Source organism: Pinus tabuliformis, chromosome 7 (genome assembly GCF_031772625.1).
Source record: "Pinus tabuliformis cultivar Carrire ecotype Pingquan chromosome 7, CPIR1, whole genome shotgun sequence".
Classification (NCBI taxonomy): domain Eukaryota; kingdom Viridiplantae; phylum Streptophyta; class Pinopsida; order Pinales; family Pinaceae; genus Pinus; species Pinus tabuliformis.
Window position 1 is genome coordinate 265,922,011 of NC_142293.1, and position 26,241 is coordinate 265,948,251.

At 38.9% G+C, this 26,241-nt stretch overlaps 1 protein-coding gene across 1 annotated transcript in view; it reads left to right on the forward strand.

Annotated features, from left to right (window-relative positions):
* Nucleotides 1–2,354: 2,354 nt before the first annotated feature.
* Nucleotides 2,355–26,241, forward strand: part of LOC149246888 (uncharacterized) — a 300,905-nt gene continuing 277,018 nt past the window's right edge. Inside the window, exons 1-5 of the mRNA XM_089458052.1 lie at nt 2,355–2,434; nt 2,895–3,115; nt 3,308–3,443; nt 8,897–8,979; nt 9,291–9,509. Of these exons, the coding sequence (XP_089314178.1) occupies nt 2,372–2,434; nt 2,895–3,115; nt 3,308–3,443; nt 8,897–8,979; nt 9,291–9,509 (722 nt within the window). The 5' untranslated portion in view covers nt 2,355–2,371. The remainder of the gene's footprint in view (nt 2,435–2,894; nt 3,116–3,307; nt 3,444–8,896; nt 8,980–9,290; nt 9,510–26,241) is intronic.

The following is a 26,241-nucleotide window of genomic DNA, read 5'->3' on the forward strand; positions in this document are numbered from 1 at the left end:
GCCTTTGATGTTTCATTTCTATTTGACATCATATATATCAGTGTTTTCTTCATATTTATGTGCCCATGTGTTTATTTCGTGTTGTTATTGCTTTATATGTTTAAAAATCTGAAAAAAATGAATATATTATGCATTTTTTATGCTTGCTGATATTTGCCGATATTTTGCTGATATTTTCGCCGATATTGCCGATAAGATATTTTCTGGACCCTCGCCGATATTTTCCCGATACCGATATTATCAACACTGGAACATACCATTGTTAACTAAAATTAACAACTCCAGCTTTGGAGGTTATGAGTGAAAAAACTCGATTAGTTATTTTTGCTGAAAAATGAAAATAATTAATCAACTGAAAATAACACTTCAGAGTGACTTGCTTAGTAACCATGTCCCAAGTGTTTAAGCCTGTTACATAAATTCATCATGCTAGTATCATTTTAAACAATTCTCCTGTGGGGATATGGAATTTGCATAGAAGAAGAAGAAGAAGAGAGAGAAGGGGCAAGATTTACCCTGCTGGACTTCTTATCTTCAAAAATCTGATAGGCACCTTGTATAGTGGGCCATGGGGTCTTCATTTATGCTAGGTACAACTTAGCAGGTAACACTGCTCATCAGTGTTACAAGAGTCTCCGATCACTTGCGAGCACTCACGATTCCAACTCTGATCTTCAACCAAACGAGGCGATTTGAATCTCAGCGAGTCAAACTCCTGTCAACCGAGTTTGACTCGCGATTTTGGCCATTTGTAGAGGACTCAACGAACCACTCAGATTCATAGGTTAAAAGTCCGCAGGGTTTTATTTTGTGGTTTCACTTTCACTTCTTCTTGCCACCTACCGCGCTTGGAGGTCCCTTTCATTTCTTCTTGTCGTCCGCCTATCCAGAGATTTCGTGGATCAAATGATGCCCATTACATTCTTTCTTCACTACGTGCAATTCGGCTGCAATAAACATGAACCCTTTCTCTAATTCATCAAGGTCGCAATGGGTTTTGTTGGTCGGCTTCATGTATACAATATTAGGCAGTCGACTTCATGTATTAGGCAACAACTTTAGCATTCGTTGGATCGCTTGTCTTACTAGACTACGTTGCTTTCCGGGTTTTCTCTGCCTTAGGTCCAGCCACGCCGCCTTCACCCCGCCCAAAGAGTCACCTAAGTGAACTATGGGTCTGCTTATCAAACATGAACTACTTGCCCCAATGCTCATGCCAGTAGCTATTGACTTGGCTGGTATACGTACATATTTGTGGCTACTCCCCAACGGTCGAGCAACGTTCTTTTCCTTTAAAATATCATTTTGAGTAAAAGAAACTAGTTGTTGTATGTTAAAGCTCTATATCGTTTTGAATAAAAGCAAATCGTTGCAGAATGTTGGAACTTTACAAGGACCTCTAATAATGAAACAATTCCTTAAATTCATTTGTTGTCGTCGAGTGTACAAGTGATCTACCAATGGGTATAATGCACTACCAATGCAAACTTAACCCAATTTAGAAGTCATGCTACTGTAACCCCAAGTAAGATTTTAGTAGGTCCGCGGTGTTGGTTGACAAAAACTTGGAAGTTCCTTGTATCGTTTGAATCTGTGTACCTGTTTTTAAATGTTTTCCAATAATAAATATATTTCGGACATCTATTGATATCATGCATTGTTTGGACATGGCTTTATTGAATATCAATGAAATATATATATATTTTTTGTTGCTGTTGTTAAATTCAATATATGTGTATATATTTATTTATTGTATCCACCGATTTTTTCCCGATTCTTTCCCGATCCGATTAAAAATCTTCGCTCTTTTGCCTCAGCGATTTATTGCCGATTCCGAGTCTGGTAACATTGCTGCTCATAGAAACTAGGTTAACTAGGCTTTATATGTTATCTTCTACTGGGTTGATAACTTTATACATAGTTATGTATTGAAGTTGTCTTAGGTGTGAAATCTTGACGTAATAAAATAGGATGTTATTATCTTAGGTACTTATGGTTATTTGCTTGATTATTTCTTTTTTTGTCCTGGTTAACTAATTGAGAATTCTTTATTAGTGAATCACATCGGAAAAAATCAATCAAGCAAATAGCCATGGTTAACCAAAGCACAAGACATGGCATTGCAAAACTAAAATCCTGTGATGATATATTTACTGGGAATGTAAAAACGTTGATGGCATATAAGATCCTTTCATTAATAAAACTGTTTGGATTTCTAAGAGAGTTAAATTGTTTTAGTAGAAGGCATAGGCATCATTTCAACCCATTACTTGCAAGTAGAACAGGAAAATATTTCAGCTCTATAGTTCATTATTTGACAGTTAAATTGTCATAATAAATTTTGCTCTCAGAGAGGTGCCTTCTATATTCTATGAGTTTGTGGGGTGATTCTGTGGAGACACTTCGTGTTGCATCAGGTACTATTTATAATGAGGTAAGTTCTCTCTCCTTCCCTTGGATATGGAATTCAAAACTTAAATTTTTGATAGGGATCATTTATTTGTCGCTAATACTTACAGCATTAAGGTAGTCAATACAGAAGTTACAGGATCGTATGCCTCTAATATGTTTATGATATTTTAGTATGAATCTGAATTCAATTAATTAAATCCTCATGATTTCAGGCTTTGCTTTGTTGTTTTGTAAATACTTAATCTAGGCATATCAGATTTAAAATGTGCCTTATTATGCATTTTATTTGAGATATTGTTGGTGGGAACAATGGTGATCATCTTCTTCTTATCTAGAATTTGCTTCAGTATAAACATTGCTGGTTAAAGATTACTCAATTGTTGAGCAAAACTCTGAAAAAGGCTTCAGTTCTTATTCGGGTCATTGCTTCAGTTAGTTATATTTTGTATTTCATTTTGTCATTTGATGTTTTTGGATGCCAGATTTTGATCTGGAAAATTGTTTCTCAACCGGCAACTGTGGTCACAAGTTCAGAGGAACTACATTTCACTCGCCCAGCCATCAGGACCACAAATGAGAAACTGGAAAATCTTCAATATGGTTCCGCTCTATTGAATAGGCTCACTGGGCATGAAGGATCAATTTTTCGCATTGCATGGTCCTGTGATGGATTGAAAATAATTTCTTCCTCCGATGATCGCAGGTAGACCCATAGTTTGGATTTTCTAGCATGAACAAACGTTTTTGTGCCTGTTTCAAATTAAAACTGTTTTATCAATAAGGTCCTGAATAAACATGTCATATTGCCCCCTGAGTCGATTCATATTATTTTTGAACTCTTTAAATCACTGGTTTCAATTGCTAGAATCTTTGTTTTCCATTTATGTTCATGCAGTGCCCGTATATGGACTTGCAACTTCAATGTGCATGATATCCATGATCCATGGACTGTTCCCAGTGTTGATATTATTGCTGGACCAATTCTTTTTGGTCATAATTCTCGGATTTGGGATTGCTACATCTCTGATAAGGTAAGTATTTATGATTTCTTTCTCCATTTTTACATTCTTACACTTTAACAAACCAGATCAAGGACAGCATAGTTGCCACAATTTATAACTTGGCATATCAAATTTTCTTGTCAGAAGGTGTTGAGCCCTCAACAGCCCCCAAGTCTGCTGACCTAAGGAACACCCTTTTAAATTTTGAAATCCAGACTTTTCAAAATTACGCTACCTTTTCTATTGATCTTATTCTTTTCAGCTTGATGAATGATTGCCTGATGATGAGTGGACTTTTTTTTTTTATTTATTTTATTTATTTTTATTTTTTTTCTCTTGGAAAAAAGTCGTAATTTCTATTGATATATAAGAAATTACATTTTGTAGATGCTAGTGCATATGCATATGGAGGCAGAGTTGCCTATCGAGTTCAAAAATTAAACCAAAAAAGATCAGTTGTATCTCCACGTAGGGAGTCTTTGTACCAATTTTACTGTATTTATGCCTGCTCTCTAACAGAGAGAGAACTAAATCAAAATTGAATTCTGTCTCTTCTCAGAGAGAGAATCTAAGTATCAAAAACGGAACTGTATGTCCAGAGTAGTTCATGTAGTACAAAAAGTTATAAATAAACATGATATATACAAGTTAAACAAAAAATTTATAGGCTTATAGCCCATTTTCTCTGTGTTCCACAAAAGGTCTGTGATAATGCTGGTGGAAAGTCCCATCTATCTCTTCCTGTATCAGCCAGTCATCGCCCTGTCTAAGTGCTGCCTCTTTGGAAAGGTGGTCTACCCCCGAATTTCACTCCCTGAAAATGTGGCGACAGGCAAAAGAGTCAAAAGAAGATATCAATCTTTGTGCCTCTTCTAATATATGCCTCAGTGAAAATGCATTGCAGTGAGATGCATTATTTAACCAATTACAAACAATTTTGGAATCACCAAACAGTTGTAGATGTCTGCAATGCTTTTCCAATGCAAAATGAATGAGATGTTTAGCAGTACAGAGTTCAGCATAATTGTTTGTTCCCCTGCCTAATCTCATTTGAATCTTGAAGCAATGTGTTTCATTTAGGTAGAGAATGGCCCCGCCACCACATCCTGCCTCTTGTGCAGAGCCATCAAAATATGCCCACGGTTTTGATTTGTCTATGATTTCTGGTTTAATGATATGGGGAGGGGTATTGGAGTCCTCCTCGGGAAGAAGATCATAATCCGCAATAGTATGGAGCAAGATGGCAGGCCAATGGGGTGTCTTGTGGTTGAAAATAGATTGGTTTCTTGCAATCCATAATGACCAACAAACAAGGAGAGGCATGTTCCTGGATTTTCCATTTTGGTTTTCACACCATGTACACCAGGCGTCTAGAATGTCATGTGCATGCCAGTTTTTTAAGCTTGGATAGTGAGTAATAATGGAGTTCCAATGTTCCTTGGAGGTGGGGCAATTAAGTGGACTCTTTTTTTATTTAGTATATGCTTAACTTTTCTGCCTGATACTGATCTTTGACATTTGTTTTATCGAGTCAACTTGTAGCTCAGGTTCATTGATTCTACAATCATTGTATTCCATGTATCATAAACTTTTCGCTCTTGTGTTACATGGATTTGAATGGATATGACCTGTGTTGAAGAAATAACGTCCTTGTCCATGCTTTTTTTTTGACAGTAATGATAAGGGATTTTCATTAAGTCTGCACCCCCATCACAGCTGGGAAAAAAGGGGGAAATTTACATTCAATGCAGAAGAGCACAATCTTCTTGACAGGCAGAGAGCGGAAATTCAAAGTTTACTTCTAGGCATTTGTATCTACCATAGCTGGAACCAAAACCAAAATTTTTACTGCTATAGACCCTGCAAAACCAACTACAAAGCGAAATGCATTTACAGGGGACTGTCATAACTTAAGCAGGGGGGCGAATAGACATTTTGTCCGAGGGATCTTCGGCGGCGCTGCTAGCTGTGCTTCTATTGTCTTCATCAGTTCGGCGGGTTTGATGGTCTGCCTGTTATTTGCGAAGAACCTCCACCTCTTCTTCCAGCATATTAATTTTGTTTTCTTGGCTTTGGATTTCAGCTTGCAGGTCTAATTGGTGGCGATGTAGCCAATCTACCTCCTCCTTGAGCATGGCAGTTCTGCTCTGTTGACTTTGGAGCTCCTCGTCCAGCTCAGAGATTCTGTTTGTTAGGTAGGTGATGTGTTGGTGGAGCTCGTTGATGCCCCCTTGCCGGTTCACTGGAGGGTGAGGGCAGATCTCATAGTGGAAAGGGCTAGCATGGTCTATTCTGTGCCTGACATGAATGCTGCAAAGGAGACTAGAATTTCCCTGAAGGAGAGAGGACCAAGGCCAGGGGCTATGTATTCCAAGTTCCAACACAGAGCACATTGAGCAAATAGAAAAATTGACCAAGATACTTGAGCAACGTGAAATCAGTTCTGAAAGATGAAGTCGCTGGCCAAAGCCTCTCCAAATCTTCTTTTACTTCACTGTGACTGGATCCCTGCGCGCCCACGGATGTTGAGAGCTATATTGGGACGAATTGATTGTGAAAATTACTTGATTGCAATTACTAGATATTATTCTCCTAACTATTATTGGTTTAATTGTTTATGGCAATTAATGGATAATTCACAATTGCAATCTTCACCATAAAATACACTGCGGAAATAAAATAAGGAACTAAGAAATAGATGCACACACGATAAAATTGACACCAATATTTTTGGACTAACGTCCCTGGAAAAAACCCAAAGGGAAAATCAGTATAGTAGATGAGGGTTTATTTTATTATTATGCAACAAAAATGGGGAGTACAATAATTTGTATGCCTCATTGGCAATTCTCTGACAAATATCTAGCAAAATCTTTGGGAGAGAATTTTCTCCCTCTGTAAATCAATTAGCCTCCCTTTGGCCTGCTCGCACTGCCTTCTGGAATTGCGCACTGCTGGCTCGGAAACAATTCACACTACCTGTTAGCTGGCTCTTGGTGAGTCATCCTGCCTTCCCCTGCCTCTGGAAAAATTGGCTCTGCCTTCTTGATGAATTTCCTAGTGTTTGGCAACTGAAATGACCTCTCTCTGGCAACTCGCATTGGGGTTTCTAACTGGCTACACGACCTCTCTGTAAAATATTTTCGGCCTACATTTTCTTGCCTCCTTGGCATTGGAAAATTGCTGGGAAACTCTTTGGAATTTTCCTTTGTTGCTCCCTCAATCATTGATGCTCTCTCTCTGACTTGAACTTGTCCCTCGCTGAATCTCTTGGCACTAGGTAGCTCGATTTGCCAAGATAACTCGCTCCCCTTTTCTGTCTTTCTGCATCCCATCGACTTTCTCTTATAATCTCTCGTTGGAGCACCAACAACCATGATTAGATCCTCATCAACGACTAAGATCATCTTAGACTTGATCCAAGTAATTTTCTGGAAGTCTCTAGAACACAAGTCGATCTCCTTAATTAATTCCCTTAAATTAACCACTTTTCTTAAGTTAGACCTAGGAAATATTTAAATGATGACTAATTAATTTAATGAAGGCATTTCACAAGTTTATCTCGCGAAACTTTAAACAAGAAGAATTTCTCTATTGGAAAAGGTTGTCGGGTTTTCCAAGGGTAAATCTTGCCTTCTTTTATGTGTTGTGAATTGTGTAATCTCTACTGTTCTACTGTTCTTTATGGTTGAACTTCTTAAGTATAATTGTTGAATGATATATTGGAATAAGTTAAAAGAAGATCTACATCAAAAGTAATTATCAAAATTTCAGAAATTTCGTGCTAACCCTAATTGCACTAAGAAAATCAACATGAAGAATATGATGATGAAATTGGTACAAATGAAAGCCTGCTTATATACCTAGGCAGGTGCCCTTTCATGCATGATCATTTCCTTAGAGACATGCCTCTTCTATACTAGTCACTAATTAATCATTATTATGATTGCTATTATTATTATTTGTATTTACATTATATATATATATATATATATATATATATATATATATAATTTGTATTTACATTATATATATATATATATATATATATATATATATAACAACCTACTAGGGGTATGCTGGGTCCATTGGTACATAATCACGATTCCTCCATGCTAGATGAGAGAAGCCCAATGTTTTGGCTCTTAGGGGTGCTTTGGGATGTACATCAATTGCTAAAGTCATCAAAGGCCCAACGTTTTGCCAAAAGTGTGCAACGTTGCACCTACTAAGTCATCATGCTCTTTGGAATGCAATGTATAGCATGGGCATCATGTGGAGGAGGGTGCCCTCAAGGCTTCTATTGCTTTGGACCACCTGGCAAAACCAACTCAAACTCATGTGAAAGCAACCATTCATTTTTAAAAGGTTTCTCTTTTTTTTCGAAAGAAGTGAAAGCAACCATTCATTAGGGACTGAATAAATGCATCTAAGTGGACCATACTTAAGTTTCAAGGGCATATTAATACTTCAAACTGGGATCACCTTCAAATATCTAACTAGACCAAGTCCCATAAAGGTGTTCCCTAGCTCTGTAGGGATGGATAAGTAGTCAACCCTATTAGGTGCTTCTAGCCCCCAAGGGGAAGTGACATTTCCAAGGTTAACCCTTCAATTAGTATGTGTTGGTGTAAGTAAGTGGTAACGGAGGGGAAAGACTTCATGGCCATGTGCCATGGTCAAGGGACCAGCTAATGGGAGTCCACATCCCGAGTGAAGGAATATGTGCAAATGTGGCTTCGAGAGACTTGGATGTCAAGTGAAGGAATTAGAACACATTATAATCTAATTACTAATCCTATAGCACAGGCTTTTTGATAATTGATCATGATCTAGGCGGAGTTAGAAAATGAAGTGTCTACAAAGTGATAAGGTTCACACATGGCTTTGCCCATCTTTAGATTTCTACATGGCCAAATACTATTGCAAATACATAATTGCTCATGCTGAAATGTATTCTGTTCTTGATGTGAACACTTGACATTTTACACAGGCAGACCCCCTCAGCTCTGGGTATTCTCCAGATGATATCATCAGATAGTGCATTAGCCTTTTCACAAGTGATTGATGACTCTCTAGGACAACAATCTTCTTCTTTCTCACCTCGTTCTGCTTCTAGCTGCAGCAAGCCTTGATTACTGTATTTTATGCATGACATGGTTTTGTATCTGCAACAATTTTTATTTACAATGGCTAGTTATATAGCTCTCCTTCTGCTTTTGATAGAATTGTAATAGGCACTGCTTTCATACTCTCACCGAATTTTAACTGGCTGTACTTTTGAGTCACACTGACCTAAATATTTTGGTCATTCAGTGGATGTTGATAAATGTATCTCTTCTTATCTTATCTACCTTTTATGTAATTATTTTTTGGTGGCTATCTATATAGAATGGATCAGATTATGTTTGCATTTATTTTGGATGGGATTATTGTGACCTTTTACTTATTCAATTACGTAACTTGATGATGTTGGGTCCAAGGTAATTATCACAGCCAGTGAGGATTGCACATGTCGCATATGGGATTCAAATGGGAAACATGTTGCAACCATCAAAGGGCACATGTAAGTGTCAAAACCTGAAAGGAAAAGCAGTGGACTGTTGAACAGCTAAGGAAACTATTATTTGCTGCACAAGTTGCTAAAAATGTTTAGTAGCTGGCTATGATATGTTTTGAGAAATTTGTTTCCACGTGCAATGATTTATCTTTGAAATGAATGACACATGAATGACAATATAAGATAACCTAATTTTATCAATGTCCAACAAATGACCACTAATTAGTAATGGGACTTCTAAGTTCAAAATAAAATATTGATCTTGTGTAATTTAGAACTGATATTTTAATAATGCTTTGATTTATATGCATGTACAGTGGGAGAGGTGTTTGGCGCTGTGGATATGTCCCAGGAGTTTCTATTCTTATCACAGCTGGATCAGACTCTTCAATAAAAATGCGGCATCTGAATACACAAGCTTTGAGACATTTGCTACATGGAATAGTAAAGGACAATGATGCAGATGACAAAATGGAGGTCTTCAAGATATGTTTGCAAAGGAAATCATCTGTGGAAAGTTGTGAGTTCATAGACAGGTTGTCAAATCAAAACTGGAAATAAGTGTTTACCTATACTTCACCATCGATGCTTGTAATTGGGATATAGATCTAATCTGATTATTGCAAACATAAAATTTGGGAAAGAACACTGGCCAAATTCTACGGAGTTTTTGAACGAATTTTCCTGTGTTTAGTGTTCCTTTTCTTAAACAGTAACTGGTAAATTTATATTAGAAATAGTTGCAGATAAGCTGAACAGCAAGAAAGTACAAAATAAAAGTTGCGATGGAATAAGACTGGCAGAGTAGGCAGACAGAATATGTCAAAAACAAAATTTTCTAGATCATCCTTTGCTGTAGCCTTCAAATAATTCATTCTAGTATACTCTAGAAAAGATGCGTCATATGTCATTGATTTACAGAACACAGAAGATAATGAAAGACCTGTTTGTTGATGGCTTCATCTTGTCCAATATTGGTAGGGTGAGAATCCTAATTTCCAAGGTCCATCCTCTATGATTGATGGACTATGTCTTCTTCCTTGAGGTATTCTTGAGCTGAGTTGATTGACATTCTGTATTTAGAGGCAGTTGATTGTGAGCTTTTACTGAGATTGCATACCATGTTTCTTAGCATGGAAAATTCTGCTTCCGAAACTTGGATTTGTTGCTTTTGCTGAACCAGGGTCCAGGGTATTCATGACCAAGCATTCTAAGAGATATGCTGATGTCCATTTTCATGAACTTTGGTGGTTACTGAGAAGACTGAAATTCTATTGTTATTGACAGATTCCTCATGTCTGCTGAGCACTTGATGAAATTTCTGGGCTTCCCTGTAGTTCATCTTCAGGAATTATTGCTCAATTAAGATGGCATCATAAGTAATCTGAAACTGTGAATTCCAAAAACCAAGCCTTATCTTCCTTTTTGGTTGTTGCTGCAAACAAGAATTGCGCCAGGGGGGGCAGAGGAAGGTGAGCGAGGAATGGCCCATGGATGGCAGCACCCGTGCATCAGTCAGTGCCACCAATCAACCCAAAAGAAACTTGAGGTCACAACCACCCAGAACCCTGGACACCACAAAAAAATGATAGGATCCCAAAAGAGAGCATTAATAAGGCACTGCAAAACCACCAGCACCCGCTGCAACATATAAAAACTCCAAAGCATAGGCCAAAGACAATGAGAAATTCTTACTAGGAAGGTACACAGGTCCAAAGTTGACTGCCACCAAGCTATGTCACCAAGATCACCCACAAACACTGCCATTATCCCACTTGAGTCTTGATATGTCATGCCAAAGGATTCAAAATGGCAATTAGGAGTTAAGTCTAACATGCGTACTATAGATTAATATCTGGAAACATGCATCGCTTGTGCATCAAATTTACGTGCAAGCTTTGGAGAATGCATGGGGGATGAAAACAATGGGATGGGCACTTTTAGATACTTGATTCCACTATTTTCAGTAATGTGCAGTTTTAGAAACTTGATATCTTTTTAGCATAAGGCAGTAGATTTGGATAAAGACTGGGGAGATGGGCACTTTTAGATACTTGATTCCACTATTTTCAGTAATTTGCATTTTTAGAAACTTGATATCTTTTTAGCATAAGGCAGTAGATTTGGATAAACACTGGGGAGATGGGCATGTGGTTCGCAAATTAAAGAACTTTCGATCTTTAGAAATTTGGTCGAAATTGTAAGGTGATTACATTTTTGGAGACCTGGTATGGAGATTTTTTCATAGTTCAAATTGCAGTTGATTATAACACCATGAAAATTTTGGTCTATTTTTTGCATTCTATTTTTAGCAGGTTAGTTGTATTTATGGGGGCCTAGTATATTGTACATTAGTGTTAATTTTCAAGTCATTATGAGGAATTTGATTTTCAGGGTTTGAATCTTTCTTGGCAGCAACTATTTTTAGAGTTCTAGTGCACACTAATATGTAGGTTCATCCTTAGAGCTTGGGCAAAGAAGGTGAGGACACTTCTTAAAGTTGCTTTGTGGCTTCCTTTGGTGTTCTCTCTATTCTGCGAGAGTGCACACCCTAGTGAGGTCATCTTGCTATTTGGAGAAGTCTATTCTTGGAGTGTGACTTAAGTTTTGTTACACCTCATATTGTATGAGGTTTCACGTAGTGATTTTCATCCCATTGATGGAGTTTACAGTTCGTACCCATGGAGCATTTGGAGGTAATTGGTGGCATGCTCCTTCATGGAGCTTCTTCTCTTTTTGTCGATGGATTGTTCGATGAAGATATTTGGTGGAGGAGATGCACTTCTCTATGCTGGATGGTCATGTTATTGATCTGATTAGCAGTGCTGCTAAGGTCCTGGCAAGTTGCTGGATGGGCACACACAGGGCAGGGGCCCACTGTCGCCTCGGTCCAACCCATGCTATTTAGGCCCAACAACCTCCTAAATGGCCAAGGGAGGAGTCCGAAGTACTACCCCAAACAATCCTAAATAAGATTAGTGCTTTAATGGGGTCACCTGGAGTGGTGGTGTTAATCTCACAGTACTGTCTAGCTGTAAAAGATGTCACTCTGTAGTAGAAAAGTAAACAAGGGGTTTTAGCAATACCAAAATACAAGATATATAGTGTAACCAATCGGTTTTGGTCTATAGAAAATATTCTAACCAAATATACAATTAGTTTTCAATTTAGGCTACTCGTTAGAAAGTTTAGGTCAAAGCAGCTTGCTGTCTTGTATTTTAGTCTGTAAAGTCTGCAAAAGACACAGGGATAACAACCTATTCAGCCTACAACAACCACCCCACTGTGAAAATTCCTAGACTTGAATGAACCCCTATTGCAGCGAATCTGAATCTACTTCACTTACTTGATTTTCTTTAAATTACATTCATCCAGTGATTCTTCTGAGTACTGAAGCAAATTACTTCTGCAGCCTACACTAATTAAATATTTGATCTCATGAAACATAAAACAGAGCAAAGAACAAGATACATAGGACACACTTATTTTTGGACACAATAGTCCTCGGCAAAAACCAATGCGTGAAAACTGGTGCAACAATTCTGAGGGTTTATTATTATGTAGGAGAAATATCTAAATACAAATCATGGATGCTCATCTAGCAATCATTTACATAGAAAATATTGGCGGAAAATCTGAGTGAGTTTTACCTCACTTCATCCGGTAGAATCTCGGCTGATCCGACACAAGACTGGCTAACCCCAGCTATTTCTGCGCTGGCTCTGCGTTAGCCCTGCATCACCTTCTCTGCCCTCTGCGTCAGCTCTCCCGGTTGTTCCAGTAGTTCCTGACAGTTTCGGCTGTTCTGGCAGTTCTAGATTCCGCGTGACAGGCAACTTTTATGTGTCAGCTCTCCCGGCCACTACGTTGCCTCTCTGCAAGTTCTCTCCATCTCTATGTTTTGTACTTTCCGGAAAGTCCTCCTGGATTCTCTCTGCCTCTCAGTTGCAAGATCTCCCCAATCGATTTCCCTCCTGAGAACTTCTCACCTCAGAAAATCAATTTTGCTCAATCTCTGTGTGTGTGTTTCCAAATGAACCCCAAGTCTCCATTTTATACTTTTCTTGTTGAGTCTTCAATGGCCGAGATTAAGTCTCTAATCAATTGCTAAGATTAAAACATGATTTGATTTGCCTTCTAGATCATTCTTACCCATATTTTGATTAATACCCATTAATATTTCAATTTCCCTATGTTTAGACATAGGAAGTCCATTAAAAATATTAATTATTTTAATAAAATACAATTCGAGTGGAATTTCACCAACGGTTTTTGGGTTTTTTAGAACTTATGTGCCTTAGCCTCTCCCAATGTTGCAGGAAGCGCCCCCCTCGGATCCTAGGCCCGAAGCGCGCCCCGTACGGAAGCGCCCCCGGAAGCGCGATTCCGAAAATGGCGAAGCGCGCTTCGGCCTTTTTAATGCGCTTCCTGGAAATTAGGAAGCGCCGGCCCCGAAGCGCGCTTCGGATGGCGCTTCGGGCCTCCGAAGCACAGCGCTTCGGGCCAGGAAGCGTGCGCTTCACGCAGCGCTTCAGAGCGCTTCCTCCAAAACCGCGCGCCCAAGGGAAAAAAACATCATTTTTTAATTTTTTTTTTAAAGTTAACTTAAGTTAGCATTGAGGGGGTGGGTTAGGGTGAGGTTAGAGTGAGGTTAATGAGAGGAATGAAAAGAATAAAGCCCCCATTCATTCCTCATTTTCTCACTTTGAGTTTATGAGAGTTGGAGAAGAGAAGAGAGGAGAGGAGAAGAGAAGAGAGGAAAAGAGAGGAGAAGAGAGGAGAGCTTGGAGGAGTGAAGAAGGAAGAGCAAGGAGAAGGAGGAGGAGCTTGGAGGACTTCATCTACAAGAGCTAAAGAGGTAAGTTCAAACCCCAAACTCCCTTATTTTTTGTGACAATTTTTTTGTATTTTTCTCCTCCCTCTCCTACTCTTTCCCATTGTTTCTACTTGCTCCTTTATTTACAGGTTGTCCACCACCTATATCCATATTCCAAGATGGTGTTCTTTTGGCTTCTATGTATCATTCCACTCTTGGTTTTAATGATGGCAAGGGTGAGGAATAGAAGGGAAGAAACAGAAGAGGACATTGGTGATGGTCCTAATAGTAGTGACCCAATGTATGATGAGGAGGAAGGGTTTGAAGAGGAAGGGGATGAACTTGAAGGGGACACTGAAACACAAGATGGGAAAGCTACATCAACACCCTTGTGGAACTATGTGACCAAACTTGATGGGGGAAAGGGTGGTGGATCTTACAAATTTGTGTGCCCTCATGGTTGTCATGGAGGAAAACCATATTGTGGTTCATATACCCGTCTGAGGAGGCATCCTTGTGGGGTGCTGGACAGTGATGAAAAAAAGGGTTCTGTGGGGGTACAAATTTGCCCAAACATTTCAACTGAAGAAAGAAGAAAATACATCCAAATAGAGATGGCTGCACAACAAAAAAGCAAGAAACAAAAAACTCATTCTGAATCAAGTGCAACCTCTAAATTTGGTAGTTGCTCATCTCCTCATGGTACTTCTGCAAGCTCTGGAGGTAGAAGAACAATAGGGGATTTCCTTAATGTTGCTGGGAGGGATGATGTGGATGGAAAGATAGTCCGTTTTCTTTGTGCTTGCGGTGTACCATTCAATGTGCTTCGCTCTCCCTATTGGCATGAAATGGTAAAGGCCATCAATGAAGCCCCAAAAGGATACAAGGCCCCCAACTATGAGAAAGCTAGAACAGTGTTATTAGAAAGAGAAAAAGCTAAGGTTCAAAGAGCTTTGACACGTTTTACAAATGAGTGGATAGATTCTGGGGTATCCATTGTATCAGATGGGTGGACAAATATTAGAAACCAACATTTGATAAATGTTCTTGGTGTTTCTTCTAGTGGTGCAGTATTTATTGCATGTCATGACTCCTCCTCCATCACTGCATCTACACAAAACATTGCAGATCTCCTATTGAAATCAATCAAAGATGTTGGTCCGAATAATGTGGTTCAAGTGATCACAGATAATGCAGCAAATTGTAAGGCAGCAGGAAAAATTATTGAGCGTACTCATCCACACATTGAACCTTTTGATGCATGATATTGTGAAACACAAAGATTGTGGGTGGATTGCTGAGGTTTAGAGGAAAGGGAAGCAGCTCATTAAATTCATCACAGGGCATACAAGGGTAAACTACTTCTATGGCACTTACTCCAAGTTGCAATTGCTTAAAATTGCAAAGACAAGATTTGCTAGTTATTACCTCACCTTTAGGCAGCTAGTGAGGGTGAGACAAGCTTTAACTAATTTGGTGTGTGCTGAAACATGGGATGAAATTAACACTGACACAGATGGTGCTAATGCAGTCAAGGACACTGTTCTTGACAGTTACTTTTGGTCACAGGTTAAATATGTTTTGCAATTCACCAAACCAATTTATTACATGATCAAGTTTGCAGATTCAGATCGACCAGTAATTGGGGAGGTGTATGAGCAAATGGATAGCATGTTGGGGCAGATTAAAGACATTGTTGAGCCTAGAGATACCACCTTGTACAATTATATTCGTGTAGAGGTGCAAAACCGATGGGAAATGCTAAATATTCCATTGCATGCATTAGCATATGTTTTGACACCTAAATACTATCATCCATCATGGCTTTCAACACCAGCACCTGGGGGGGGAAGCAGGAGAAAACCACACCAAGATAAAGAGGTTCACGAAAAATATATGGCTGCATTGAGTAAATTAATCCCTGATGAGGAGGACGCTGCATTGGTACGGAGACAGGTGAGCAACTATACGCTCAACACTGGTCCATTTGGGAGCATGCATGCAATTAAAGATCGAGAGACTTTTTCTGCTCTTGAGTGGTGGAACATGCATGGAGGGGGTACTCCACTTCTACAGAGTTTGGCATTGCGGGTGCTATCACAGGTGGTAAACACTTCTTCTGCAGAGAGGTGTTGGAGCTCTTATTCTTTCATCCACAGTGTTAAAAGGAACAGGTTGAGTTTAGACCGGGCAGAGAGCTTGGTTTATGTTCATTACAACTTGCGATTGTTGTCCCATTACTGTGAAGATGCAAAGTCTAATAAAGACTTGTTGATTTGGGACAAGAATCCAGAGGAGCCCAATTTGGAGGATGGAGTCTTGCGACTAGAGCAATTAGAGGATGCTCTTTTCCAGGTATGTCCATTGTGGTATGAATTTTCCAATTTTCCCTTATAAAGCATTTCTCTAATTCATGTTTTTAATTTTTTTGTTAACTAGTGTTTTTTTTTTTGCATGATTTTTTTGAACGATTCTAGGATGATGATGACCGTGTTGATATGCCACCACCCCCACCCCCATCTGGTCCCTTGGTTCCTAGGTTCCATGGTTCAACACCAACAGCAGGGGGTTCTTCTTCATTAGTTTCAGTGCCACGACTTACACAGGCACCATCTTCTTCATTGCCACCACGTGGAGGCCCGCCACCACGTTCTATTCGTGGTGGAAGGAGGAGAGATTAGTAGATATATTCACAATCTACTACTTTTTGTCATAGATTACTCATTAGACTTGTAGACTTGTGAATTTGAATTTTGAACCTTTTTGGCTTGGCGGTGACCAAGTGACATATTTTGTAAACATTATTATTTGAATTTTGGACATGACAAATGTTGACAGTTGCTCACTTGCTAGATAAATCATAATATGCTCTATGTTTTATGTTTTATAATATGCTTAAATGTTTTATGTTTTATAATATGCTTAAAAATTTGATGTATGTTTGTAATAGCTAGAATATAGATGATTGTTGTACATACTAGTAACTACAATGGAATCATGGATGCCATATCTATCTTGATTTATGCAAAAATATGCATGTTTTCATGTCTTCTACAATAAATTTGGTATTTGGGATGTTTGTTTTGAGTATAAATGCAAAAAAATATAAAAATATATATATATATATATATATATATATATATATATATATATATATAGTAGACGCTTCCGCGGACGCTTCGCTTCCTAGATTTTTGGAAAATGACGCTTCCGCGCTCCCGCTTCCGCTTCCGCGCTTCCGCTTCGCTCCCGCTTCGTGCAACATTGGCCTCTCCACTAATTTTCAAGGCTAGAGCACTTCCAATGCTACCAAAAACTAACACTCCCTCTTAGCGAGGAAAGTGCTCTAGCAACAATGTCCACCTACATGCTGCTCTGTTTCTGAAGCACCTGTTGATTAGCATTGGATGTGCTCTAGCCATGAAAAATGGCAGAGAGGCTAAAGCACATGAGATCTCCAAGTCCCAGAAATGGTTTGGGCAGATTCTAACCAGTTAAGGAGATATTAAAATAATTAATATTTTTAATGGAGTTCCTAAGTCTAAACCCGTGTTACTTGGGAGTGGGAGCGAGAGCGAAAACGTGTGCGGGAGCGACATTTTCAGAAACTCCCGGTTTGGGAGTGAATCCCGGAGCGTTTTATATATATATATATATATATATTTCTTATATTTTTATATTTTGATACATATATGTCAACAAAAACATGTAGAATGATGAATTAGATATAAAAAACATAAAAAAACATAGATTGAACCATATAACAACAATCATGTAGAAGCTATAATCTTCATCAACCACATCCACAAGTTAGTAACGTAGTAACATACAACATATTGAGTCTCATGATTCATCAATCTTAAAGTTTCAAGCTTTCAAAATTCAATATATAACATTTATCATCATTGATCACCAAAGTTGTACTTGTAAGCTAAGTGTAACCATTACAACAAAATTACAAATAATATCTAACATGAAATGAAATGTTATAAAATGAAATGAAACAACTTTCAACTTTCATGAAGCATCATATTCATAATTCATTACTAATGAGTTATAATTTCCATCTTCAAAGTTCAAACTTAAATTGTCGTATATTGTTTAAAAAAATATCATAATAAATATGAAAGAGTCAATAGTTATAAAAACTACTAAAAACTAGAAAAGACAAGTAAATCTATTATCTATTGCTTATGCTTGGGCCTCTTGCCACCACGAGAAATGTCTAATTTTTTAGTCTTGTTGGAAAATCAGGATCTTTGTCATTAATATCACCCTTTAAGTATTAATATCCAAAAGTATCTTTGTCATTACCTCTGTATTTGTATAGGGATCTTTGTCATTAATATCACCCTCTAAGCATTAACATAAGATAGAAAAAGCATAGCATGTCAAGTCAAGATTTTGTTTGAGTGTTGCGTACCTGTTTAGGAGGGTCGTGATAGAGGAGTTTGAAAACCAATGTCACTAACATCAAGGTACATAGAGGGATTGGTGCTCTTGATTAAATATGAGTTCCATACCCTAATAAATGGCAAAATTCAATGGAAACATTGCAATCTTGAAATCCTGAAAAACTGATAAGTCTGCTGGATTTTGAATGAAATCTAAAATTCTACTTTCTCCATATGAAATCCAATGAGGTTGAAACCACTCTCAAACATCCTGAGTCATTTCATTGTAATGTTAAAAATTTAAGTAAAAGGATGAAAATGAAGATTAAGGAGAATGTCACTTTTACTTTAAGAATTTAACATTACCATGAATCACATATCAGTACTAGGGCCATAGGCTTGATCATTAAGCTGTTCCACTCAAAACTTATTTGTTTCTTTGAAAAAAAATTGCATTTGGAACATCACTGCAAATTTTTTTTGCAAAAAAGGCTAAACGCTCCCGAAAAGGCAGGGAGCTTTTTTTTAGGGAGCGCGCTCCTGAAATTGTTCCCTTTTCGAGATCAATTTCGGGAGCGCGCTCTCGACCCGCTCCCAAGTCGCTTCCACTCGGAGCGCGGATTGGGAGCGGGATCGGGGGGGAGCGGTGCTCCCCCGCAACACTGGTCTAAACTTAGGAAAAATAAAATATTAATGGGTATTAATATAAAACTGGGTTAGAAGGTTCTAATTCTAAATGACATGGATCAAGCCAAATCTAATCTTAGCTGTTGATTAGAGATGTAATCTCGGCTGTTGAAGACTTAACAGAAAAAGCATAAGAGGAGGCTTGAGGGTTAGTTGGAGAACACACCAGAGTGATCAATCATTCGATTTTCTAGAGCGGGGTTTGCTAAGAGAAATCGAATCAATGATTATAGTTGCAGCGAGGGGCAGTGAGTATGAGGCAGAGAGGCAAAGATAGTGTCGAGAGACCAGCGCAAAAACAGAGAGGCAGACGCAGAGCCAGAGGGAGCCACGCAGAGGCTAGAAGGGCCTGCGTCATCCACGTAGAGGTTGCAGGAGTGATGCAGAGAGCCAGAGAGGCTGTATAGAGCCTTAGAGGGCTGACGTAGAGGGTTTCAGGCTGATGCAGAGGCCAGGAGGGCTAACACAGTGCTCCAGATTGTGCTGGACAGGGTTCCGTGTGGTAGACTTTTAGAATATTTGCTTCCGAAGAGAGGTATTACTGCCAGATTTGTTTATCTCTGTCAGGTGAGCCAGTTTGTTACCCAGTGTACTAAAAAAAGCTGCTTAATAATAAAACCCTCAGAACTGCTGCACTGGTTTTCCCATGTTGGGTTTTTACGGGTACGATTGTCCAAAAATAATGGTGTCACTTGTGTGTTTGTCTATTTCTTTCAGTTGTTGATCTGTAGATGGTTGAGACTGTATTGTGTTTATTTCAGTGTTTATATGGTTAAATAACTTGTTAGTAATTAAACAAGGCGAAATAAATTAGAGAATACAGATAAAATTTCTAACGGGTAATACTTAGAAATTTCAACAACACCTCCTTTCTGCATTGCTGTTGCCAGTGTTTTTAAAACCGTTTTTGAAACCGGTTACCGGTCAAACCGGCCGGTTAGCAAGGCTGCCGGTTCGAACCGGCCAAAAAATCCGGTTTGATAGGGAATTTCGCCATTTTTTAGCCCTAACCGGTGAAAACTGGCTGGTTTAGGACAGAACCGGCCGGTTTTAGGCACACCCACTGAAACATGCAAAAAAGGGATTTTGCCTGTGGTTTAGGGGTTTTGGGGGGGAAGTAAAGGTGGGATATATTGTTATGAAAGATCCTATAACTGGAATTCAAAGTGATTTGTTACGTATGGAAGGGGCAGAGGTCATTGGAGTCTACCATGGTCTTGTGAATGAAAAGCTTGTTAATTTGGCACACAGGTATTTGAAAGTCCATCCAAAGTGTTCTTGAATGAAGCAGTAGTATTTTTTTTCTGTGTAGTTTAGTTTGATAAAGATCCTTAATATTTGTTCTTGCATAACCATTTTACTTTTTTGTATTCGAATGCCTGTATTGGTATTAAGTTATTAACTACTGCACATCTGATATTTTCTGTCAAAAGTACAAAAATTTTCATGCCCCTTTAAATGAATTCTTTCACAGAAGTTGCAAAAAAAAATTCTTCAAAGGGATAGTTGCCAAAGTTATTGAGAGCCTAGCCTTCCTGTAACCTGCATGGAACCCGTTTGGTAAGTGCCTCACATATGTTGGCTGCTTCAGAATATCTTTTAAAGCCTGCTTCTGCCACATCTCTCTGATTATCTCCCAGTGTCAAGGAAGCTGATTGTGCCCCCATTGCACTAAGAAGCTCAAATTTAACCTTGACCTAGGCCATAAATAGCAAGAAAGGATTATGAAATGTGCTCAGGTAGCAGATGACATCGTATGTCTGGTCTGTTGGGCTGTGGTCAATGGTTAAAATGGGGTGTTAAGTTGTTAACACAAATGATCCCGGTTCATACCTTGATGGGCATAGAGCCATAGAACAGAGCATGCTTTGGCTGAATTTGACAGCTCCCCACATTGAACTCAGACTGAGATAATGTGGACGTGGGGTTCATAACTCTCCACCGATAATTTTTTCTTTCTTTATCCCTACCAGAAAAATGACAATTTTTTGTTGTTGTTTACATCCAATTTATCACCCCACCCTCCAGCCCATAAGCGAGAGGTATTCCTCATAGCTTATGAAGAGCCTCAATGTCGATTGCCTCACAAATAGTGAACATGTCATCTGCAGGATTTGAACTCTGGTGGGGAAGATAACAGTTTCTTCTCTCAACCACCTGAGTTAGACCTATTTGACAAAAACATGATGTTCGATCTCTGTTGTTTATCCATTTAGACACATTTCCAAAGCTTCAAGTTTCAACAACTTGGACTCTATAGGCCATTTAGAGCCTCATTTCTTATGTATTTTGCTATTTTGTCGATGATATGTATTGTACTCGGTGCCATTTTGATATATTCACCTTTACATGGTATATAAATGAGCAAACTTTGCATATTTTGTCTCTATTGGCTTGGAATCATGGTTTTACATCTTAAAAATAGTTTTGTTTCATTAAAAATTAATTATTTAATGTATTTTTTTAAAATCGGTTCGTTTAGACCAAACCAGTCCCGGTTAGACCGGTTCTGGTCGGTAAACCGGTTCATTAGGTGGACTGGTCCGGTCACCGGTTCCGGTTTTAAAAACATTGGCTGCTGCCAACAACATTGTGCTACTGTTGCTACTGTACTGCTACCCATGACACTACCACTGCCACTGCCACTGCTACATCTATACTACAACTCCCTCTTAAACGCTGCATCTGCTATGCTGCTAGCACTGCCACTGCTAACACTGCATCCGTACTGCAACTCAGTTGCTGAGAGAAGCAACTGAAAAACATCCAAAATTAGTTGAACTTAACTGTGTTCAACATAATACAATGAATGTTGGAATCTGACTGTTGCTGATTCTGACCCTCTGAATCTTCTGCACTGCTGCTGACTCCTGCACTGTGCCAATTGCACTGCTGCCAACCTTGCTCTGCACTGATCAGTCTCTGGTCCCAAGCTATTGCATTTGTCCTCCAAACACTGCACTGCATCATCTAACACTAAGTCCATCTCCCTACTGTTGAATCTTGGGCTCACGTAGCAAGGAATTGATCCAAGAGGTGGACTCCTCAAGGATCCTGCCCACATGCAGTCCTCTTGATTACAACTCAATATCGCCCCATCTTCCTCCTGGAGATGCGTGGGCACTCATGGCATACTCATCCTTGTCAATCTTTGTTGAAGCAGCCTTAGGATCATGTTTCTCATCCTTGTCCATTTTCTTCAAAGGACACTGGGATGCATAGTGGCCCATCTCACCGCAGTCGAAACATTTCACCTTCAAAATGTCTTTCTTCCGCTTTGGCTTCTGCTATCCCTTTGATGTCAGAGCTGCGTTCTCCTCCTCCTCCTTCGTCTTCGTGTCACTCCCACTGCTGCCATTGAGGTTGATCTTCACTAGGTCCCTCCTGAACTCCTCCTATTCAAGAGCCGCCCACATCTCCTCCTATGAAGGAAATTTTTTCTCTGCTCAATATGCTTTGGACGAAGACTTTCCATTCATCCGAGACTCCATTTAGGGCTATCCTCACCATCGCGGTTGACTGAGGAGTGGACCCCACTGCAGCAAGCTGGTCTCTGGTGTCCTGAAGACGTTGAAGATAAGAGTTGATTCCTCCTTTCTGCATCAATGTCCGTTGCAACTTGTGCTCTAGGTACATATTCCGCTATTCGGAAGAGCCTTCATACAGAGAAGACAAAGCTTCCCACATCTCTCGGGCTGTATCCTTACCCTGTAAGTGTGAGACCACATGATCTCGAACTCCATCGAGAATGAGCCTCTTCGCCTTCCGTTCCTCAGCCTTGTACTTCTTCTTTTGATCGTTGTCAGCAGGAACAACTACAACACTTTTGACGTAAGCTTCGAGATCATACTCCTCCAGAACAACTAAGATTCTGGTCTTCCATATGACATAGTTGGAAGCTCCTTCCAACTTGTCCTGATCTCTGAGCCCATGCGATGCCATCTCACCCAACTGTCGAACTGACTCCTCTAGTCACTGCTCAGCTACCCAGCAAGTGAGAAATTCAAACTTTCTGGCAAAAAGTTCTCTGAGGAGAAAATTCCCCTTCTATGTGTCTTCACTCTTTTTCAAAGGATTTTTTCCCCGGGAGAAACTACGCCCTTCAAGCACTATGCTGAGGCTTTGCGTCATTCCCTTTGTCTCTGCAAACTCACGAACTGGAAATCGTACCTCTTTGTCGACTCTCTCAGAGAGAGATTTCCTCGGAATCTCTGCTTCTCAGCAAGGATTGCGCAATCCGTTCAAGGGGATTCGAATTGCTACCAAATGCAGCTTTTAGCCTCTCTGCTAAGTGCTGGATCTGCTCTTCCCCTATTTCAAAATCAATGCTCTGATACCATGTGAAAATTCCTAGGCTTGAAGGAACCCCTATTGCAACAAATATGAATCTACTTCACTTACTTGATTTTCTTTAAATTACATTCATCAAGTTATTCTTCTTAATACTGAAGCAAATTACTTCTACAACCTACACTAATTGAATATTTGATCTCATGAAATAGAAAACAGAGCAAAGAACAAGATACATAGGACACACTTATTTTTGGACACAATAGTCCCCGGAAAAAACCAATGCAGGAAAACCGATGGAGCAGTTCTGAGGGTTTATTATTATGCAAGAGAAATATCTGAATATAAATCAAGGATGCTCATCTAGTAATCCTTTACAGAGAAAATACTGGTAGAAAATCTGAGTGAGTTTTACCTCACTTCACTTGGCAGAATTCCGGCTGATCCGACACAAGACTGGCTAACCCCGACTATTTCTGTGTTGGCTCTGCGTCAGCCCTACATCACCTTCTCTGCCCTCTGCATTAGCTCTCCCGGTTGTTCCAACAGTTCTGGCAGTTTTGGTTGTTCCGACAGTTCTAGATTCTGCGTGACAGGCAACTTTTCTGTGTCAGCTCTCCCGGCTACTCTCAGCCTCTTTGTTCTATATTTTCTAGAAAGTCCTTTTCCTGGATTCTCTCTGCCTCTCAGCTCCAAGATCTCCCCAATCGATTTCTCTCCCGAAAACTTCTCACCTCAGAAAATTGATTTCTTCAATCTGTGTGTGTGTGTTTCCAAATGAATTCCAAACCTCCATTTTATACTTTTCCGGTTGACTCTTCAACGACCAAGATTAAGTCTCTGATCAACGACTAAGATTAAAACATGACTTGATCCACCTTCTAGATCATTCTCACCCATATTTTGATTAATACCCATTAATATTTTAATTTCCCTAGGTTTAGACTTAGGAACTCCATTAAAAATATTATTTATTTTAATAAAATACAATCTGGGTGGAATTTCACCAAACCGTTTCTGGGTTTTTTAGAACTCATGCGCCTTAGCTTCTCCACCAATTTTCAAGGTTAGAGCACTTCCGATGCTACCAAAAACTAACACCTACAAATGCCTAAGCACTTCTAGATTGTAAGTCTAGGGGTGGAAAGATACGAGGGTCAATTTCGAGGCTTTTGGGGCCTCTCCTTAATCTAAAACAGTGGAAATAGTAAGTTTCCAGCAAGTTGGAATTACTTTTCAAAATTCTGAATGAAACCCTTTTGGGTAAATTCACCCAATAATTTCTAGGTTTTGATTTGGCCTCCTAATATGACTGGAAATTACCTAAAATTTATGATAAAAATTGCTGAAATTAAGTGCAATAGAGTAAATACAAGAGGCTTGGTGAAAATGTAGCTTACTTGGATAGCTGAAACCTCTGTTTTTGTTGCTGATTTTGTGTATTACAACCAACAAATGTTTGGATCTGCAAAACAAATTAGCTAGATACAATCATAAAATAGGCCTATCAATTTAATCAATTTTCCCCAAGGAGATGCTTGCTAAATAAATAAAACAAATAAAAACTAGCAAGCTATTATTTCCTAATTTGAGTGCTGAAAGATAAAAGTTTTAGACTTTTTTGAAAAAAAAGTTGTTGTTGGGTTATACTCATGCCTTACTTTACCTCATGTTAAAATTTGGCAGCTGAGGGATGAATTTTGTTATATAAAAATTAGTTATTTGTAATTATTTGTTAATAGCAAAAGGGCATGATCAAAAATCATGCCCATTCACCAAGAGGCGCCAAGGTTGTATTTAAGCCAGGGCCTCTCATTCTGTAATTCATCATTCAATAATTAATAATATATATATATATATATATATGGATTTCTGAGTTTTATGCTTCATTTAGTATCAGAGCAAGATCGATCTTTGGAGCATTTCCCTGCTGCACAACCTTGTTCCGCTGCCTACGTCTTGTGCCATCTCGTTTTTCCGTCGCTATAAACCTTCATCTGCTACCCCTGTCGCAACTTTGTTCCCTTGCATCGTCGATGTTCTCGTTTTTTTCCTTGTGTCCCAATCCTATCGAGCCGCCATCCAACCAGAATCCCATGCCGTCGTTCTTCCACCACCAGAATTCCACGCCGTCGTTCTTCCTTGTTTCAATCCACAAACAATCCACACCGCTGTCATTCTAGCGCCCGTCCATCTGTGTAATCACCGCGTCACCCATTCGTCCCTTCCAAAACACCGTTTTTTCCTAGACGTCGCATCCCTCTATTCAGTTCGTTCCCCACCATCTAATTTGTTTTCCCACCAACCGGTCAAACATTGTGAGTTTAAAAAATAAAAGGTTTAATTACATAATAAGATTATTATATAATTTATTATTTCATTATAATAAGTTATAGAAATAAATTATTATATAGTTAAACATTTTATATAAAAAAAATTTATTGTTGATGTAATTATTTAAAAGAAAAAAAATTAGGATTAAGTTAAGAAAAAGAGTTACGCTAGATAAGTATACTCCACCGCAGAACTGCTCAATGGCTTCTTCAATGTCGATGGTCGATTTCAATAAAAGACTAGTAGACCTTGAGACTAAGGTGACCGGTCAAGGCAATAAAATTGAGGGGCTCCAGAACACAAGAAAGGGAATAAAGAGTGAGTTCAAGGAGAACAAGAATGAATTTAAAAAGGATCAGGCAGACCTTTCATTTAAGGTGGATCAAGCTATGGTGATGTTGGGTTGTATTTGTACCAGCTTGAAGATTACACCCGATCAAATACTCCAGAATAATGAGGCTACTCAACATCTCAATTCTCTAGATTCGTCAAAATCATTAGACGCACATGAGAAACCCGAGTCCCCAAAGACATCTTCCACACCTAATCAAGGAAATAGTAATGAATTTTGAAAATATGTAGCTTTGGAATCTATACACCAAGTCCATGGAAATCCCGAGGAACTGCTAATAGAGGAAGAAACACGAGAGGAAGTGGCACAAGAGGACGAAGTTCCCTATCTAGAAATTCGCAATTTGACTCATTAAATTATATTATTATTTTATTAATTTTAATGTAATTTGTAAA